This window comes from Solanum stenotomum, chromosome 5, assembly GCF_019186545.1.
Source record: "Solanum stenotomum isolate F172 chromosome 5, ASM1918654v1, whole genome shotgun sequence".
NCBI classification, from domain to species: Eukaryota; Viridiplantae; Streptophyta; class Magnoliopsida; order Solanales; family Solanaceae; genus Solanum; species Solanum stenotomum.
In genome coordinates, this window is record NC_064286.1 from 38,248,401 (window position 1) to 38,269,298 (window position 20,898).

Consider the following 20,898-nt stretch of genomic DNA (forward strand, 5'->3'; position numbering starts at 1 on the left):
ATCAGATTCTATGATTCTAATTCTTCTCGTTATTTAAAGTTTATCAACTTATTACTTGTAAAATTATGTTATCAATTCATATAATAATTGTCTCAATAAAATGATGTTTTTCAATGTTGAATTGATAAAATCTTACCTAAAAATAATAATTAAAAAAGTATTTGAAAAATCATTTATAAAAAAAGATAGGGATAAGGGTCTGAAAAATATCTCAACTTTGGTCGGATTTGCTGTTGCGATACTAAACATTCATGAGGACCTATTACCTCCCTAAACTATTTAATACCGTATTTTAAACATATATATTTGCCCATGTGGACATAAAAAGATAATGCAAAATTATAAATAGTAATGTGTCCATGTGGGCACATATATACATTTAAAATACACTATTAAATAGTTCAAGAGGTAAAAAATATGGTATTAAATAGTCTAAGCAGGTAATAGATCCTTATGAAAGTTTAGTATCGCAACAGCAAATCCGACCAAAGTTGAGGTATTTTTCAGACTCTTATCCCAAAAAGATATTAAGTAATAATTTACATCTAAAAATTTAGAAAATAAATAAATACAGATAGACTTTATTTAAATTTTAGGGAAAATGCATAAGTACCCCCCCAGCCTATGCCCGAAATCTCAGAGACACACCTAACCTTTACTAAGGTCCTATTACCCCCTCGAACTTAATTTATCTATAATATTCTACCCCTTTTCGACCTACGTGGCACTATCCTCGAAAAAAATGTCAACATGCGCTAGGCCCACAAGACAGTGCCACGTAGGCCAAAAAGGGGTAGAATATTACATATAAAATAAGTTTGGGGGGGTAATAGGACCTTAGTAAAGGTTAGGTGTGTCTCTGGGATTTCGGGTATAGGCTGGGGGGGTACTTATGCATTTTCCTTAAATTTTAGGCCTCGAATTATGTTGAGCCGCCACTGGTAAGAAATTCTTCAAAGCTTCACATATCATAGGAGGGACATAATTTTATAGTGCTTACTTGACCAACTAATTATGACTTGTTATTGCCCATATGAGCCTAATCCATGGAATCTCCAATCACATAGATTGGGTTACCATCATTGTTGATCTTCTCAAATGACGAAAATTCTTACTCCCTTTGATATTGGGTTACCATCATTGTTGATCTTCTCAAATAACGAAAATTCTTACTCCCCTTGATATTTCGTTTTGTTTATCACATTATGTCTCAAGCACATATATCTAGTTTTTACCACAGAAAATGTTTATTTATCCCAATTTGAATAGACACTAAGAGTTGTCTAAATCACTTAGTCACATCACCAATCAACTCCACAACAACTAACTCTATTTAGTTGATTTTTATATTATGGCACCATCACCAACAATTACTGATCATAATTACTAAGTAGTAAATTTTGAGATTCTCATTGCATCATTGTATCCTTTTAGTAAAGTACAAAATTCATATCATCACCAAACAAAATTATAAAACATTCTTCAACATATTTAACAACATTTAATTTTTTAACTATAAACGTTGTATTCAATCACATTACTATTGAATATTGATTATCATGAATCTATATATGTGCAAGTGGGGTGTACATAATCGGGTTGGTTCGGGTTTTTGAAATATCAAATCAAATTATTTATGTTAGATTTTCAAATTTATAAACCAAACCAAACCAATAAAACTCGGATTTTTCAACTTCGGGTTTTTAAGGATTTTTTCGGGTTTTTCCGATAAAGTATTCATACAAACATATAATTTACTTGTACTTCAAATATTTCTTTAGTCCTACCAAAATACAACTATCTAAGGTGTTTCTTAAGAAAATAAGACAAAATATGACACTAAAATATCCAACAAAAAAATAATAATGAAATTTCCTAAAACAAATATTGCAAATTAATAAGTCATAATGAAAATGATCATAATTTAAAAGTACTAAATCATGCTAAAATAAGTTTAATAAGTATTAGTTACATGACTAAATATTGAAGGAAATTAAAATTAGATTATGTATTGTAATTGTCTAAACATATGTAAAACTAAAGAACAAATATTCAATATTATTGTCATTCTTAGTGTTGAATTGATTTTCTTTTGCATTAGTATTAATTTGATTTTGATTTAAGCTTTATTATAATTACCAACATCTATGGACTATAATCTTTATTGAACCATTAAGATTTCTAACTTTCAAACATGAAATAATATATTAAAATATAAAAATTATGAAAAAGTATAAGAAATATTTAGAAATTATATCAAAGTATTTTTTACGTATAAAATAAAATTTTAAAATTATATATATAATGTCGGGTTGGTTTTTTTAGTTAAAACCAAACCAACCCAAATATAATCGGATTTTTTTCAATATCAAACCAAGTCAAACCAAACTACTAGTCGAATTTTTTTTCTGATTTGACTCGATTTGCAGTTTAGTTTGATTTTCGGTTCGATTTTGTACACCCCTATGTACAACACTATAACAACATATAATAAAAGAAAAACTTAGATTGTTTCATAGAATCAACCTAATTCACAAGATATCCTTACACTTTCAAATATTTCATAGAATCAACCTAATTCACAAGATATCCTTACACTTTAAAATATTTCATAATAGAGATAACTTTTTCACAATTTATAAAGATTTCAATTTTATATGAATAAAAAAAACGCATTTATCTAGCTCCAGTACCACTGTATTGTGGTATGTCACCCTTTTAATAATAAAAAGTATCTCTCAATTAATAATAAAAAACATCAGACATAAAAACAACTTCATGTATTGACGGTTTCTAGAAAAATAATATTATTAAAATATTCCATGAGATTGATATTTACACAAACCACTTGATAACGTCAAAGTCTAGAATAATAACCTAGATAGTTATTTTGAGTACTATAACATGAACTAGAAATCAGGAGCATCCATATAAAAAAATAATTAAAGAGTTATCACAGTCTCTATGAACTTGAGTATTTTTAGAATCACCAACATATATAAATTTCCCTTCTTCTCCAATTTGGGTGTTGAACACAAAATAATTTTAGTTAGCACAAATATGCTAACACCAAAGTCAACCTTTCACTTTCACTTTCACTTTCACATATTAGCTATAAGATTCGCTTCATGAGAAATTACCACAATAATTTCTATCATATTCACTTAGTTAAATTTTTTATTTCTACTTAGCGGGATCCTCATTTCTCCAAATCTTCTTTCTATATTGAGGGGCATGTTAGCTTAATTTGTCCCACACAAGTTTACCAAACTATAGACATATAATACTATATTACATACCTATTTTATCGAGCCTCCGAAAGATCTCAATATAAATAGGTTACCCTTGACACCAAATGCTGGTTACAGTGTTGCATCTTATTATTTGAATTACTTCACTGTAATTTCCTAATACCCCTGTTGATATAGTATAACAACATTTACATCCATATCAATTTTAGCATAGTTTAAAAATTGGAAAATTAAGCAAATAAATATGTCTCACACAAAAAAAATATTTAGTATCAAGACTTATCTTTATGAGTGAAAAAATGTAGACTACTATGATTGATGTGCTAATACTCTCCATCTCTTTATTGGCTGTCAAACTCCACTTTGAATACAAACGCACATATACTTGTCTGAAATCCCTCTATATTAATCATCACAATTTCTATTCCTCCTTACCCATTAATTCGGAGATTCTAAATTTCCTTTTAAAGTGGGCTTCGAACCCACGGGGTTACTTTAAAAAAATCTTCAGAGCACAGTTCAAGGTTCCGATAATTCATCTTCTGAAATCAAACTCTAGCGTGAAAAGCATTTTCACAATGCATTTCTTACCACTAAGCTATCAATCAGTTTTGTTGCATTTCTTACCACTAAGCTATCAATCAGTTTTGTTAGGGGTTCACAAGTTAATATATATATTTTTTTTAATACAAATACAAATCTATGAAAAAATTATTGGGTTCATCCGAACCCATAAACACCATCTAGCTTTGTCTCTACCCACAAATTATTGATCATTGATAGGAATGTGGGATCACAGTAATTTATGAAATATCTTCACAAAATCATTTTTGGAAGAGGAAGGTAGTATTTTCAGTAAGAACAAAGTAGAAGAGAAATATCATTTAGATTGTTGAAATATCTTAAGGAAAAAACTTCATCATGAATATTGTTATAAGGAGTTCTTCAAAGTTTGAGGCGTGTCAAATACATTGTTCTTAAGGATATATATTTCACTCGGTATAGGCGTATTCTTAGAATTCAACAAGCTCAGAATCTAACTAAGATTAAATAATAATATAGACTTGGCCAAATAAAATACTCTCTCCGTCCCAATTTATGTGGCACTTTTTGGATTTCGAGATCCAAACAAGTCTATCTTTGACCATAAATTTATCATATATATCTTTTAATTATTTTAAATTTTCAATTATTGTGACTTATAGTACTTTTTACGTAGTTTACAAATATATAAATTTCATTTCAAAAAATTTAAAGATTCCACGTGCAAATTTTTTGTCAAACTTAAATTGTTTGACTCTAAAAAACGAAAAGCGCCACATAAATTGAGTCAAAGGGAGTAAGAAGAAAAAGATAGGATTTTCTCACTATTTTTTCCACCCACTCTACAAAAGAACACATTACTAATATATAGCAAAAAATAATAAGCTACTAACATCTCAGAAACGACAATTTAAAAGTATAAGAATGAATGTCATTAAATACATTCAAGACAATTTATTTTGGACTATTGAAGATAATTAATTTGGTCAAATGAGACATTCCAACTTCTATATATTTGACTAACTTCAATGATAATTTCCGATTATAAGAAAAGAAAGTAAGACTCATTTAATAGAATAAATGTAGATAATATTATATGAATACTTTTTTTTGAGGTACTTGCGAGAGAGAAGTATATATTTTCTAAGAATGAAAGTGTAAATTTGCTAATAAGCTTAGCTGGCAGTTTAATAAACTTAAAATGATATTCATTCAACATAGATATTTACCTTCATTTCATATTAGTCAATAATAAAATCTAAAGAAATCTCTTTGGCGTTACCGAATCTAAATAAATTTATTTTATGAAGGAAATATATTTTGGAGAAAAAAAAAAAGGTGTATATAACCACAAGTTGAAAAAGCAAAATGAGAACAAAAATTAAAAATGACTTCAAAGTGTTGTTTCAAAATAGGCTTTATATTAGGCCTTGTTTTTGTATGCACAAATGCTCAAGAAAAGGTCTTCAATGTCCTTTCTTATGGTGCTAAAGCAGATGGAAGGACGGACGATAGTAAGGTGAGAACCAAAAAATTAACTTTTTAATGTGTTCTTAGCTATTATTCAATTCATACGATTAAAAAAAACTAAAAGTTTATATTTAAGCTATTGAATCTGATGGTTATGCAATATTTTGGGGTTGTTTTTAATTCCCAAACACCATTGTTTATTATTTAAAATTTTTAATTAAGAACTTTGTATTTATTTATATTTAATTTATTTAATTAGGATCCAATTGAATCTATAAATAGGCAAACAAATGAGGAGTACATAGAGGAGTTAATAGATGCAATAGATGGGAGAAATATTTGTGGTCTTTCTGACTTCATCGTAGTATTTCTCATATGAGAAAAAAAGAATTTTGATATTTTGATTTGGGTTTATTTTAGATTATCATTGAAACTTTAATTTAAAATGTAAAAACAATTGTTATGAAGAAAGTAGGAAAACCAATTCACTTGGGAAGAATTTAGATGACGTGAACTATTTTAGCAATTTTTTAAAATAAAAATTATCAAATTATGCGGGGTGGATTGATGCGGAGCGGGTTTATACGCGGTGGGGGCATTAGTGCATACAAAAACAAGGCCTAATATAAAGGTGCAATCTTGATTTAAGGCAAATCCAACTAAGTTTAGACAAATCTCGATAAAAAGGGACAAACCGCAATGTTGATTTAAGGCAAATCCAATGTGGTTCGGCAAACCTCAACGACGACATTGAGTCTATAAGAGGGGTGTATGCGACACTCCATCTTAGGATAAGAAATTCTATATCAGTAAAACATATAAGACATAATAGGTATATAATTAAGCAAAGCCTTACATCCTACTAATGCATTTTAAAATCGTGCAAGCCTAGACTCAAAATGGATAATATCACTAGCGAATTTCATCATTACAAGTTACTAATAAAATAATTATCATTGTACATATGACAAATTCATTGTCTCACTAAGTCTTCTTTTATTTATTTATTATGATGAAAGGCACTTTTGAATGCTTGGAGGGATGCATGCCAATGGAATGGAAATGGCACATTGTTGATACCTTTAGGGGAATATATGGTAAATGGTGCAATCTTTAATGGACCATGCAATGGATCGGCCAAGACCTTCGAAATGAAAGGAGTTATTAAAGCTCCAACAGACCCTAATATATTCTGCAAGCTGGAGTCTTGGATTTCTTTTCAATATATCCATGACTTAGATATTAAAGGACATGGAACATTTGATGGACAAGGGGCTTGTGCTTGGGGAAAGCATCCATGTGCAACCCCCCTTCCCTATGTAAGTTTTAATTTATTTGTCTAAATTTTCTAAACTTGTATATTGTTTCTAATGCCTTAGCTTGTTTTAAATTTGAATCAGACACTTGGATTATATTTTATCAATAATTTGATTGTGCATGACATACATTCAAACAATAGCAAGGGTGTACACGTCAACGTCTACAAATGCATTAATGCCAAATTTAGGCATGTTCAAATAGCGGCGCCAGATAACAGCCCTAACACCGATGGTATTCATATAGGCTACTCAAAGAACATCCATATCGCGGATTCAAACATTGGCACTGGAGATGATTGTATAGCTATTATCGATGGTAGTCAAAACATCAACATTACAGGGATCACTTGTGGCCCTGGCCATGGAATAAGCATCGGTAGCTTAGGAAAAGTACCTACACAAGAAGTTGTGAAGGATATACAAGTCAAAAGTTGCACTTTCATCAATACTCAAAATGGGGTGAGAATTAAGACTTGGGCATCATCGATAGCCGGTATGGCTACAAATATAACATTTGATGATATTACCATTATAAATGCATCGAATCCTATAATTATTGATCAACATTATTGTCCGGAGAGAAATTGTAGCGGTAGCACACAGGTATCCATGCCTTTCCCTTCTTAAATTCTTTTGTGTTTGGTACGTCAGAAGTCATTTTAAATTTACTTTCCTTTCGTTATTAGGAAAGCTGTGTGCAAATCAAGGATGTGACATTCAATAACATAAGGGGATCTTCAAATTCAAAAGCAGCAATTACTTTAAATTGTAGTGCTTCACATCCTTGTAAAGGAATTATGCTTAATGATATCAACTTGGAATATCATGCCCCTGATGCTCCTGCCATATCAACATGTGCTAATGCCAATGGAAAAGCTACAGGCAAGGAATTGCCTCCAAGTTGTTTAAAGTAGTCTCTTTATTCATAAACATTAATTTGATTATAGAAAGTTTTACTCCTATGTTACCGTAAACTTGTCAAGTTTAAAATTTGATTAATCTATCCTCTCATCATTTTTGGTGAAATTACTAATCATTCTATTATTACATTTGTCTCTAAATATTAAAATGATAAAAATCAAGCATTAGGCACTACAAAAAAAATTTGCAAATTGTGGGAGTTTCTAACCTCCGCAATTTGACGGTTCTCAAAACTCGTGCAAATATGCATGTCGCAACTAATTTGCGAGGATTTTTTAAAGAGGCGGTTATTTTTATCCACTTGCAAACCTCCGCTATTTGTTTGCCAATATTCTTGCACTCTTTTTGTGGGGGTATTAACCTTCCCAACTTTTTGCTAAAATTTAGCATTTCAATTCTTATATAATTAGATTACAACTAATATGAATTTTAATATAATTAATAACTAAAGCAGCAGCAACAACAACAAAAGCATTAGAAGTATTTTTATAACTACAACACTAAAATTCTATTAAATCATAAAAAATGTCTGACTTAACAATATTACAAGCAAGAAAATTATCAATGAACTTACACATAAGAAACAAAAAGGTTTTTTCAATACATCTATATATATTTTCTTCTACGAGTTTGTGAAGATGAATTTTCATTTGCTTATATTGTGGTGTTTTTTGGAGGCACTAGGTCAGTACTTGAGTTGCCTCCGACAAAACCATTAGGCAATGATTTTGCCTTTGGAAGCTGATCTGTCAGGGTTCACACTATTAGAAAATGAGCTCAAAAGATTGGAACAGAGAAGAGTGAACATAAATTGAAATGTGTATTGAAAATACCTTCACTCAACTGCATGTAATTGTACATCAACTCCTCTATATATAGAGGTGTGTAATTGACCCAACCTATCGACTAATTACACTAATTGTAATCTAACAGACTAGCAATATTAGTAACACTTACTAACTAAGCCATATGGAAAATTAGTTGTAATATTGTTACATTTCAATACTCCCTCTCAAGATGGAGGGTGCAAAATATTGAGCATTCCGAGCTTGCTTAGAAGGTATAGGTGTTAATTAAACACGCCCCAACCCTTTGGTCAACAAGTCAGCAACTTGATGTTGAGTAGGAACATACAAAGTGTAAAGCATGTTGGATTTGATCTTGTCGTGAATGAAGTGACAATCTATTTTTATATGTTTGGTATGCTCATGAAAAATTGGACAAGCCGCAATATGTATAGCAGACTTGGTATCACTCATGGAACATGTAACTGGAGGACCACTTCCAATTCTTTAAACAAGCTTAGCAGCCAAGTAAACTCAGCTACAGATGAGGCCATACTTCTATATTCTACCTCAATAGAACTCCTTGAAATAGTGTGTTGCTTAATTCTTTAACTTCCAGAAAATCAAGGACTCCCCAAAACTTGATCACGTAGCCTGCAACTGACCTTCTTGTATTAGGGCATGCAACCCAATCAGAATCGCACCAACATATTAACTCATTAGCAACCTTAGCCTGGAACAAATACTCATTAGTTTAGAATTTATAGTGAATTCAGTTGATGGTACTCAATATAATCTAATTTATGTAGTATTTTTTGTTATATGCTAAATTTCTTTTTATCATTACACTAACCCGCATATACCTTATAAATGATGAAATGTCAATCTATAGAATCCATCATCTACCAGCCACATGAGAAATAATTGATTATATTAGTTGATGTACAATTCTAATAAAATTTAAAAATTCACTTTTTGCAATGATAGTAAAGTACAACTCAAATTACACCTAATCGTAATATCTTACTTTTTTTATATAAAAAAGAAGACAATTTTTGTTTTAACTACCTCATTTTATTGACTTCATTTTATATTCAATTTAAATTAACTACAATGTCTCAAGCACGTAAAATATCCAATTTAAAATCATCATTATTGTTCCATTTAAGTAAACGAGGAATGGGTTGTCTTTTGTTATGTTGTCGTTCCATCTAAATAAATAACGAATGTGCAAAAAAGAACCTAAAGACTTTCTGACATTCTGTTTTATCATATCATATATTACTAAAAGTGGGAAGAATTTAAGTCAAAGTTGAATTACAAAAATACCCCTTCACTAATTTTTTTCATTAAAAAAATATCTCTTTTTAAAATCAAATCAATAATGATAATTAAATGACATTTCTCTTTTTTCTTAAATTTTTGACATTTTTTCTTAATATATATATATATATATATATTAGAAAATGTTAAATTTTCTCTAACTACTTCCGTTTATTTGCATTAAAAAATTTCAATTAAAAGTAAAAACACCTTTAAGGCATTTTGTTTAAGAGATCACAATAAATATCGACTCTTCATTGTTTTTCTTCAACCATCAGGCTTTTGCTCTTCTAACTTCCAAACTTTTGGCCTCCCAATCCAATCTATCACTACATCATATACTTATAGCTTCTAAACTCATTTCAGTTTTTTAGTAAACTTTAATTTTAAAGCTATTGATTTTTTTCTATTTGGGTTGTATCAGGTATTGTTTCATTTGTAATAAATAAAATTTGTTTGCTATATTGATTCTTGTAATTTTTCATAATAATTTCTTCTTGTTCCATTGATTATCAGGCTTTCAATAAAGATTCTTTTCTGAGTTGTTTGTTTTTTCATTTGCTATTGACAAAGTATGTTTGCTTCATCACATATGGAATTGATTTAATTTGTGTTTCAGTTGCATTGATATTCTTTATTACATAAAGAGTAATTTTCTTTTCTACTTTTGTTTGATAAGATACAAATAAACTTAATTATTATTCTGAAGAAAAATAATGTTACACCTTGTGCACCAATAAAGCCATACGTAGAAGTAATAAATACAGTATATTTTTGTATGTATCATTATAACTTTTGTTGTTTTTTTTTTTGGCATAATTATTGTAAATTTTTATTTTATTTTTTTACCATTTGTTAGTAAGGAATAGATGTCTCAGTTGTAAGCTAAATACTTGGCAGATTTAGATGTTAAAATTTAAATTTCGATACAATTTATATTGTTATATATAATTGAAATTTGTAAGTTAATTATATATGCCAAAGAACTGAAAGTAAACTCTTTTTTTCATTTCTTCCATTTTCGGAAGTTGATTAGAATGAGATATGATTATTTCTTACACAAAATTAGTTAAATATTAAATAACTTTTTTCGTTAAATTTTAAATAACTTTTTCATTAAATTTATAACATAATCTGATAAAAATAAAGTAATATACAATAGTTGGATCGAATACGTTTGTTCCTTGACATGGGTGACATTCAAGCATTCAATCCAAAAAAAAGAAGAAGATATTTTTCTTTTCTTTTTATCATTTTTTGTTATGTCAACACACTGTATTAGTTTATTTTTATTTATTTATTCAATTTAATAGTAATGAAAAGAAGTTTGCATCAACTATAATAAGTGAATATATACTTTATTTGTAGCTTCTATTTTATAAAAATGAAATTTGTGATTTAATATTATGGCAAATAATTGAAATTATTATATTTAACCTTCATTGCGGTTCTTTTATTTTCAAAAATTAATTAATTAGAATAGGAAAACCATTTTCATAAGTTAGTCGTAATATAAAAAGAAGATTATTTTGATTCTTGATTCTTGTGTGCTATATAGTACTTTAATGTTTAGTTATCTATCGTTTCACTTTTATAATATTTTTATATTTGTTGAATATAAAATTTTCACATTTAGATATATTTTGCATTAATTTATTTATTAGTTAAGTTTTTTTTCATTAGTATGATGACAGGTTCATCTTATTTCTATTCACATACATTGAGATGATGTTACAAATGTTTTTTATGTTAAAAGTGGAAGGTTTTAAATTCAAAGTTAAATTACGAAAATGTCTTTCTCTATTTTTTTTAATTAAATAAAATACTTTTTGCTAACTTTTATAATCAAATCAATAATGACAATTAATATATTATATATTAGAAAGGTTATCTTAAAATATTGAACTTTATTATATGCTTTTGAAATAAACCTGTAATGACACTTCTACAAATTATAAAAAGAGTTTTTCTAACTCTATTTTATATAATTTAATTTTACAAAAATTCTTGCATTACATGGACTCAATGGACGAACTTGATGGCACACAATAAGATAAAGATATTACAAACATGAGTTGGGGCAGTATAAATTTAATATAATAATAGGGGGTCAAACGTGCAACACACGTTTCAGGACTATTACAAAAAAGAAGATAATCTTGGTTTTAACTCCCTTGTTTTATTGACTTCATTTTTTATTCAATTTTAAATAACTACAATGTCTCAAGCATCTCAAACATCATGCAAAAAAGTTATTGCTCCATCTAAGTATGTGTCTTCTGTTATGTTGTCGCTCCATCTAAGTAAACAAGGAATGTGCAAAGGAGAATCTATAGACTTTTCGGCATACTTTTCAAGATGAGGAAAAGTCTCATATATTCAACCCTGCAATCAATAGAAGAATAGATAAATTTATAGAGTCTATGTATTACTGCATTAATAGATACGAGTTTATGATGAATCGATAAGATGATAGATAATAAGTACCAGAAATGTCTAGAAAAATTTGTATAAGAGTATAAGGCATTATTCTTCTTATTAAAAGGTTTTTTTTTTAATAGTTTGTTCAAATCAATCTTATTCTTCAAACAACTCAATGCTAGCCCAAACGACTTTTTCCTAATGGATAATTCTCTAAGAAATTTAAACCAATCACTATTTTGATTTGGTTTGAACCCACTTTCTTCGATTATCCCTTGTCGGCAGCACCAGTGCACGAACCAAACTAAAACACACTTCAACTTTTGCTCCTTTCTTAATTGATTACATTTGATCAATCTTATCAACCTTTCAATAGTGATGTTCTTGTTCTTGATCACCTTGAAATAAAAAAAAAATCAAAAATATTGAAGGACTTTGCTTGTTTTTTATTCACGGGATGCTAACAATTCAACCCTGTAATCAAAGCAAATTTTTTTAAGTTGAAACAAGTTGACTTATAGTTCACATAGAACTAGATTACTGGCCCAACCCAACCCCACCTTTTCATTTTTTTCTTAACCTTACTCTACAAAATAAATCAAACAGAAATTGAATGTCTATAAGCTAAAATAAATTTTGTTAGTGAATACAACACCAAATTATCTCGTCTTTCTAGAGCACTTTCGGAAAAACTAATTTTTCACTCCATACGTCTCAAGCGCTGAAATGTCAAGATAGCTGCAACATCCAATTTGGTCAGAAGATACTAATTAATTGGTCAATCTCATCTATCGTTTCCTCGCGGTTTCACAATCATTTCAAGCTTATAAATGAGCTCCCAATTAGTGCTGTGTTTAGTAACAAGAACAGTGATCTGTTAATTGAAACATAAAAGTTCAAAGCCCCTTGATCTAAATGGATTGCAACATTATCTTATTAACTAAAATTATGATATTTCCACAACTACTAATTGATCGCTTCAAACAACATTGGTTGGTTTCCCATGATTTTTTTTTATGATAAATGATTCTCAATTTCATATCTTCCTTGACATGAACCATTTTTTATAAGAATATTTCATATTTTTTTATAGTTACAATTTTGTTAGTTTTAATTAGGAGTGGCGGGCATGCTATGTTACGGTTTATGTTTTTGATTTCTAATAATACAATATCATTGCCATACAAAATTAATTATGATTCGGTATTTCTAAGTTGGGTTTTGGTATTTCACGGTATGGTAAATCGGTTGCTATAATTTGTTCAACTTTTACTTATATATACTCATATAATAGAGAATTAGACCATCTCCAACCCATCTCTAGTTTACTCTCCATTCTCTATATTTGGAGAGTAAAATACAGAATGGACACTCCAACCTCTCTCCATACTACTCTCTATTCTTCATATTTAGAGAGTTGAATGGAGAACTACAATTCACACTATTTATTTCACTTTTATCAATATTTTATTATTATTACTATTATTTTCTAGTTAACATATTATTTTAAATATAATGTCATTAATTAAATATCTAATATTCATAATTCTTCTTAAATGTAATATAATATTTTTAAAAATATATTATTTAATATATACTACTTTCATCCCGAATTAAAGTATTTTAATTTTTTTTCTAATTTTATTTTATTATTGATTTTCCCTATAAAGAATGCACAAAATTAAAATGATAAGATGAAAAATTTAAATTAAAAATACAATGCATAACATAATAATTAATTTATCACAACAATAATTTAGTAATCCGGTAGGTTGTTTTTCAAATTTAGCACTATTAAAAAAAAATAGGGTATGAGGGTAGATGAAAATCTCCGGTTTGAACAATTTTTAGCTAGACATAAAAAAATAAGGAAAAAAATACTTATTTTGAACTCCGTAATGTATTAATAGAACATTGATGGGAGCAACGTAATAATTTTGAAAGTTGAGTGTTTATTTGATGTTTATGTAATTGTATTTCACTTTTATTTGAATTTGTCTATTAATTTGTATATTATATGTTATTTTCTTGCAATTTATGTTATTTAGAATAAAATATAATTTTATATTAAATAAAAAATTGAGAAAAATCAAATTTTATATCACATAAATAAGAAAATAAGAATGAAATAGATATAATAATATAATATTGAGGAGTGAGAAAAAGATTTTTTTAGAGAGTAAAATAGAAAACTGGGTTAGAGTTGGTTGTCTGGAACAGTAGAAAACTCTATATTTTGAGAGTAAAATAAAGTTTAGGGTTGGAGATGCCCTTAAGTATTTCAAAAATCGTCTCAATTATATCATACTAATACCTTACACGTGTAAAAATATTTATTCAAAATAAAGTACAAGTAGCTCCCATTGTTAATCAATTGTACAAAAAACATTTCAAGATAGAGTAGTAAAAGTTACCATGTCCGATCATTTAGTTTTATGCTAATACTCAATTGATTATTTGTTAGTATTATAATAATATATGAATTATTTTATTCACTATATAATTCAGTACAATATTCAATATTTTGATATTTTATTTATAAAACTCCAATACTAAAAAAATTAAACTGTATATCATATATCATTCAAAAAATCATGATACAAAAACTATGGTATCAAATTTTTTTTAATCGATATGACAATTCAATATCTATCATATCAATATCATGTCCATCCATAGCTTTGATTATACTATGGCTATGCATAACCTACATATATCAAGTATGTATGTGCCATTAAGGTTGAAAATCCGTCAATTACTATAAGTAGTTGATTTTAAAGTTCTTTCATATTTGCTTGAATATTGTCCAGAATAGTGTCCCCTCCCTCTAAAATTATAATGTTCAAAGATTTAGCATGCAAGATTTCAATAAGGTCAATTAAAAGATAACATTTTAGCTCAAGTAGTGTAGTTTTATTTTTTATGTTGATGATACATCAATATTATAAATTAGTACTTGATTTAACAAAATATTTTAATATTTTAATTAACAGTAGCATTCTTTCGTGGATGTTGTCTTAGTGCATAAAATGTAATTATAAATTAGATAAAGGGAAAATTCAAATATACTATTAATTGCCATTATAATTTGAATATTCTACAATGGTATATTCTACTTTTCAACTGCTGCTAATAATATGAATTTGTAGTGACAATTAATTGGATTTAGCGGCAATAAAAACAATTGAAAATTGTGGACATTCACATTTTTTTGTTAGATTCAATAGCCATACAATTGTCGTTAAATAAAACATTTCAGAATAAATTTACCCGTCATTTTAATTGTCGCTAAATAATACGTGTGACTTGTAACGACAATAAAAACACCTTTTACCAGCAATCCACTGAATAGACGCTAAAGGCTTTAGCGACGCTAATTTTTATGGCCAAAATTCAATGGCTGGTAAATGAATTAGTGGCAATATTTATTGCCGCTAAAGACGATTTGTATTGTCACTAAATACCATTTTTATTGTAGTCTATGAAAGTTATTACAAAAGCTATCATAGTTGTTGCAACTACTTCATCTGAAAGTGTGAAATAAAACATATTCTCACTATCGATAAATGATCAATTGAAAATATAAATATTGATTTAATTTTTTTGGAGTGTTATAGATCAAGAATGGGTGAAGACAAATAGAGAGTTCTCGGTGAGTTGTTTAGTCGATTTGTAGATCAGCAAAGATGTTCTTATCTATTTATTGTTTGTCAATTAATGTATTTCTTTCCAAACTACTATGGTAAATCGTAGATGCTCTCGTACACAAACTTTGATCCCTTAGTTCATTCTATATTTTTTATATCGAAGGATTTTTTAGACTTATAAGTTTATATTTTCGCATTAAATATTGAAAGTTTCTAAATCAATTGAGCGGGGGTTTTGATTTACTAGCGAGATATGGATAGATGTCATTATGAATTTTGGGTTAGATTTATCAATTTACTCTTTGTCTCTATTGTTTGTACAAGGTATTTCTTTCCAAACTACTATAGTGAGTAAATCGTAGATGCTCTTGTAAACAAACTTCGATTCTTGAGCATATTTAGTTCGGTCCATATGACTATCAAAGGATTTTTTAGACTTATAAATTTATATTTTCGTATTAAATATTGAACTTTTCTAAATTAATTAATGGGGGTTTGAATTTACTAGCGAGTTAAGGATAAATGTCATTATGACCTACATAAATTTTTGGTTGGGACATTTTCTAAGAATGGAAGTGTGAATTTGCTAATAAGCTTAGCTGGCAATTTAATAAACTTACCATGATATTATATTTACTTGCCTTTCTTATTAGTCAATAATAAAATCTTTAATTTTTGGAGTAACCAAATCTAAATAAATTTATGAAGGAAATATATTTTGTAAAAAAAAAAAGGTGTATATAACCACAAGTGAAAAAAGCAAAATGAGAACAAAAAAATGACTTCAAACTCTTGTTTCAAAATAGGCTTTATATTAGGCCTTGTTTTTGTATACACTAATGCTCAAGAAAAGGTCTTCAATGTCCATTCCTATGGTGCTAAAGCAGATGGAAGGACGGACGATAGCAAGGTAAGAACCAAAAATATACTTTTTAATGTGTTCTTAGTTATTATCGAATTCACACGAGTAAAAATATTAATTTCACTTACAAACTCGTTCTACCCCTTTTTACTTGTCTAATTGGCTTGGAGCTCCTTGAGAAACTAATTCCTTGGGTAGATTTTACTTAATTGTCTTTTGCACTCCTCATAAGAAAACATTAACCAAAAGTATAATTTAACTTGTCTTATAAAAAAAATTTAATATAAGGAATACATATCACAAAAGATCGAAAAAGTTACTAGCTATAAATTCATTCATTATTAGTAGATCCATTTCATTTAAGGCATTACTACATGTATAAAAGAGTCCCATTTGCTAAGGTAAATGAGATCCCATAGTAGAATAAGAAGTTCCACATTGGCAAAATATAATGTTGGCTATATAAGTAAGTAGGTTTTGTAACATCATTAAAAATCATGCGGGCCTAGGCCCAAAACGAGCAATATTACTAGTGGATTAAGTCATTACAAATGATATCAGAACCACTTTCTATGCTGGCCTTGTCGATGTGGACTAAAATTCAACTGAGTTTAGGAAAATCTTGATAAAAAGGGAAAAACCTCAGTGTTGAGTATAGACAAATTTCATGCGGTTGGACAAACCTCAATCTTACTATAAGAAGTCCCATGTCGGCAAACCAAAGGTGATATCGTAGGTATATAATTAAGCAACTCTTACATTCTAGTGATGCATTTGAAAGTCGTGTGAGTCTAGGCCCATAATAGATAATATCACTAGCGGACTAGATCGTTACAAGCTACTAATAAAATAATAATCATGACAAATTTATTGTCTAATTATGTCTTGTTTTATTTATTTATAATGAAAGGCACTTTTGAATGGTTGGAGGGATGCATGCAAGTGGAATGGAAAAGCCACATTGTTGATACCTTTGGGGGAATATATGGTAAATGGTGCAATCTTTAAAGGACCATGCAATGGATCGTCCATGACCTTCGAAATGAAAGGAGTTATTAAAGCTCCAACAGATCCAAAGATATTCTGCAATGAGTATTGGATTCGTTTTCAGTATATGAATGGCTTAAAGATTAAAGGACATGGAACATTTGATGGACAAGGGGCTTGTGCTTGGGGAAAGCATCAATGTGCAACCCCCCTTCCCTTTGTAAGTTTTAATTTATTATGATATGTTTTATAATTTCAGCTAAAATTATTATATTTTTGATGAATTCCACTTTAACTATATTTCTTCTTAGTAAAAATTGTTTGTTTGATTAGGGATTATATGAACACCATTTGAAGGAAAATATTTTATTTATATTCTCATAAGTTCTCAAATTTAAATTCTAACTTCTCTCTATTTCTCTATAGTATATTTCTGTATATTGAAAATAACTAGCAGCATCTCTATTTATAATAGTAACAAACCAAATTAAATTAGGACTAGAAAATATATTTTTATATGAACTTGACCAAACAAATCTTAACTAAATATTTATTTAATAAATATAAAAAATAACAAATTCTAAACAATTTCGAGTTTCTACTCCAATGTTGGATTATTATTCTATTAATATTCTCCCATAATTTAAAGTTGTATACTCTTGCACTTTTCTTCAATTTCATTCGTGTCGTTGTTGTTGTATTGAAGAACTTATCTTTAATTTTCAATGGTTGAATTACTTCTCTTCAATTCTCATTTATTTTTTCTTGGTTGTGTTGGAGCACCTTCTCTCTTCAACTTTCAACATTTAGAGAAGTTTCTCTCTAACTCACTTTTTTTTTTGGTTGTGTTGGAGCACTTCTCTCCAAATTTCAAGTGTTGAATCATGTTCTCTCCAACTCACAATATTTTTTGTGGTGGTTGCGTTGAAGCACTTCTCTCCAACTTTCAAGTGCTGAAGCACTTTGTCTCCAACTCTAGTTGATGCCCTTCTCATCAACTCCTTTTTTTTTTAGCATTTTCTCTCAAACTCTCATTGATGCTCTCTTCCCACCAATTCCTTTTTTTTAGCATTTTCTCACCAACTCTCGTTGATGTCCTTCCCATCAACTCTTTTTTTTAATTTTTACTTTCTCCAACTTTTAATTTAGAGAAGAGCTTCTTCCTCTCGTGCTTGTTTGCACTTCTTTAAATCTGCAATGTTTTTGTAAGTCATTCCTCCCAATATGTTTTTTTCACGCATATATCATTTTCGGCGTTTTTTCAATGTGATCATTGGTCAGACGGACGACGTATATATGGATCATAGACGCCCGTCAGAAGCGGAAACTCTTTCATTCTCTACCAGGATCGTAAAAGCTCTAATATCAATTTGAAGGAAAATAGTCTTACTATGACTAGAAAACATATTCCTATATGAACTAGGACAAACAAATTCTAACTAGACATTAATTTAATAAATATAAAAAATAGCAAATGCTAAACAACTTCAAATTCCTACTCTAACTTTAAATTATTATTCCAATAACATTCAAATTTTGATTCAACTTATATGACGTAAGATTTTTAAAAAAGTATTCTAATATTGATTCATTAGTTATTTGACGTAATTGAAATTTTGATTCTGGTCAGTAAAATCATTTTGCTTACATAATACTACCTTTATTTAGTTGAGTCCTTTTTGTGCCCTAATTGTCTGATAAAAGTTATAGTGGAAATTGAGATAGATAGCTTCTACTATTATAAGGTCACAAAGTCATTATATAATATTGTTTCTGATGATGCCTTGTTTTACATTTGAATCAGACAGTTGGATTCTATTTTATCAATAATTTGATTGTGCATGACATACATTCAAACAATAGCAAGGGTGTACACATCAACGTCTTCAATTGCACAAATGGGTTTTTTAGGCATGTTAAAATAACGGCACCAGATGACAGCCCTAACACTGATGGTATTCGTATAGGGTACTCAAACAACATCCATATCGTGGATTCGAACATTGGCACCGGGGATGATTGTATATCTATGGTTGCAGGCAGTCAAAGCATCAACATTTCAGGAGTCACTTGTGGCCCTGGCCATGGAATAAGTATAGGTAGCTTAGGAAAACTATCTAAAAATGATGTTGTGAAGGATATACACACCAAAAATTGCACTTTCATCAATACTCAAAATGGTGTGAGAATTAAGACTTGGGCATCATCAATGACTGGTATGGCTACAAATATAACATTTGAGGATATTATCATGATAAAAGCATCAAATCCTATATTAATTGATCAACAATATTGTCCAACGGGTAATTGTAAAAAACAGGTAGTTGCATTTCCCTTCTTTTAAATTTATTAGGTTGGTTAGGTATATATATATATGTCGGAAGGTCATGTTGATGATTTAATTTGTTTTTAACATATTAGGGAAGCTCAGTGCAAGTGAAGGAGGTGACATACAAAAACATAAGGGGATCTTCAAGTTCAAAAGTAGCAGTTATATTTGATTGTAGTGATTCACATCCTTGTAATGGAATCATAGTTAAAGATATCAATTTGGTATATAATGAGCGTGATGGTCCTGCAACGTCATCAGCGTGTGAAAACGCCATAGGAAAAGCTACGGGTATCGAATTGCCTCCAAGTTGTTTAAAAAAGTCATAAGCATAAATTTATATATTTTAATAATAGAAATAGTTTTCCAGGTTGTCCTGTGTTATTAATATAGAATAATAGCCTATTTTTGTTGCAACAATGTCTATAGTCTATACGAACATTGTATTTATTGTAACATTACAAAAGGTTGTTTTCTGTTTTGGAACTCCTATATCAACCTCCTTAAACCTTTATTTTTCTTTGAAAGAGATTTGTGGTGCGGTTTTCAATGTGAACAAGCTAAGTGCATTTCAGTGAAGAATTTCACAAACTCAAATTTGAGTTTACGTATTTTATTATGTCCATTGTTGACTTAGTCAGAGGATTCACATGAATACCAAGGTGATCATTGAGAGTGAGGATTATTGGTTTGTTTAGTAATTGATTTGATGAACATGCATGGAGTTAATATTTTAGTCAAGATGAGTTTAAATCAAGTTTAATAAAGTATCTAGTTACAGATTTTCTTATGAGAGGGCATAATGCATCACAATAGGGTGTGATATTATTATCTTGTGTGCTTGATAATAGGACCCCTTTGCCAGGTTGAACTTTTATGTATCTAACAATTCTCAGATATATATGCTTCCATGTGTGTCTTTTTTGATTGTTGAACAAATTGACTTAAAGGTTTGCACCCCAAATCATGGTAAGATAGAGTAGCTTTCCTATCAACCTCTGATAAATACCTTGATAAGCTCGAGGATCACCTTCAGTAGC

At 29.0% G+C, this 20,898-nt stretch overlaps 2 protein-coding genes across 2 annotated transcripts; both read left to right on the top strand.

Annotated features, from left to right (window-relative positions):
- The first annotated feature begins 5,181 nt into the window (after positions 1-5,181).
- On the top strand, positions 5,182-7,497 carry LOC125863919 (exopolygalacturonase-like). Its single transcript, XM_049543890.1, has 4 exons — positions 5,182-5,313; positions 6,284-6,583; positions 6,665-7,186; positions 7,270-7,497. Exons 1-4 carry the CDS (start codon positions 5,182-5,184, stop codon positions 7,495-7,497), a joined length of 1,182 nt encoding a protein of 393 aa, XP_049399847.1.
- Positions 7,498-16,458: 8,961 nt separating this feature from the next.
- On the top strand, positions 16,459-20,187 carry LOC125863920 (exopolygalacturonase-like). Its single transcript, XM_049543891.1, has 4 exons — positions 16,459-16,590; positions 17,453-17,749; positions 19,334-19,849; positions 19,951-20,187. The coding sequence occupies exons 1-4, from the start codon at positions 16,459-16,461 to the stop codon at positions 20,185-20,187; spliced, it is 1,182 nt and encodes a 393-aa protein (XP_049399848.1).
- The last annotated feature ends 711 nt before the right edge of the window (positions 20,188-20,898 follow it).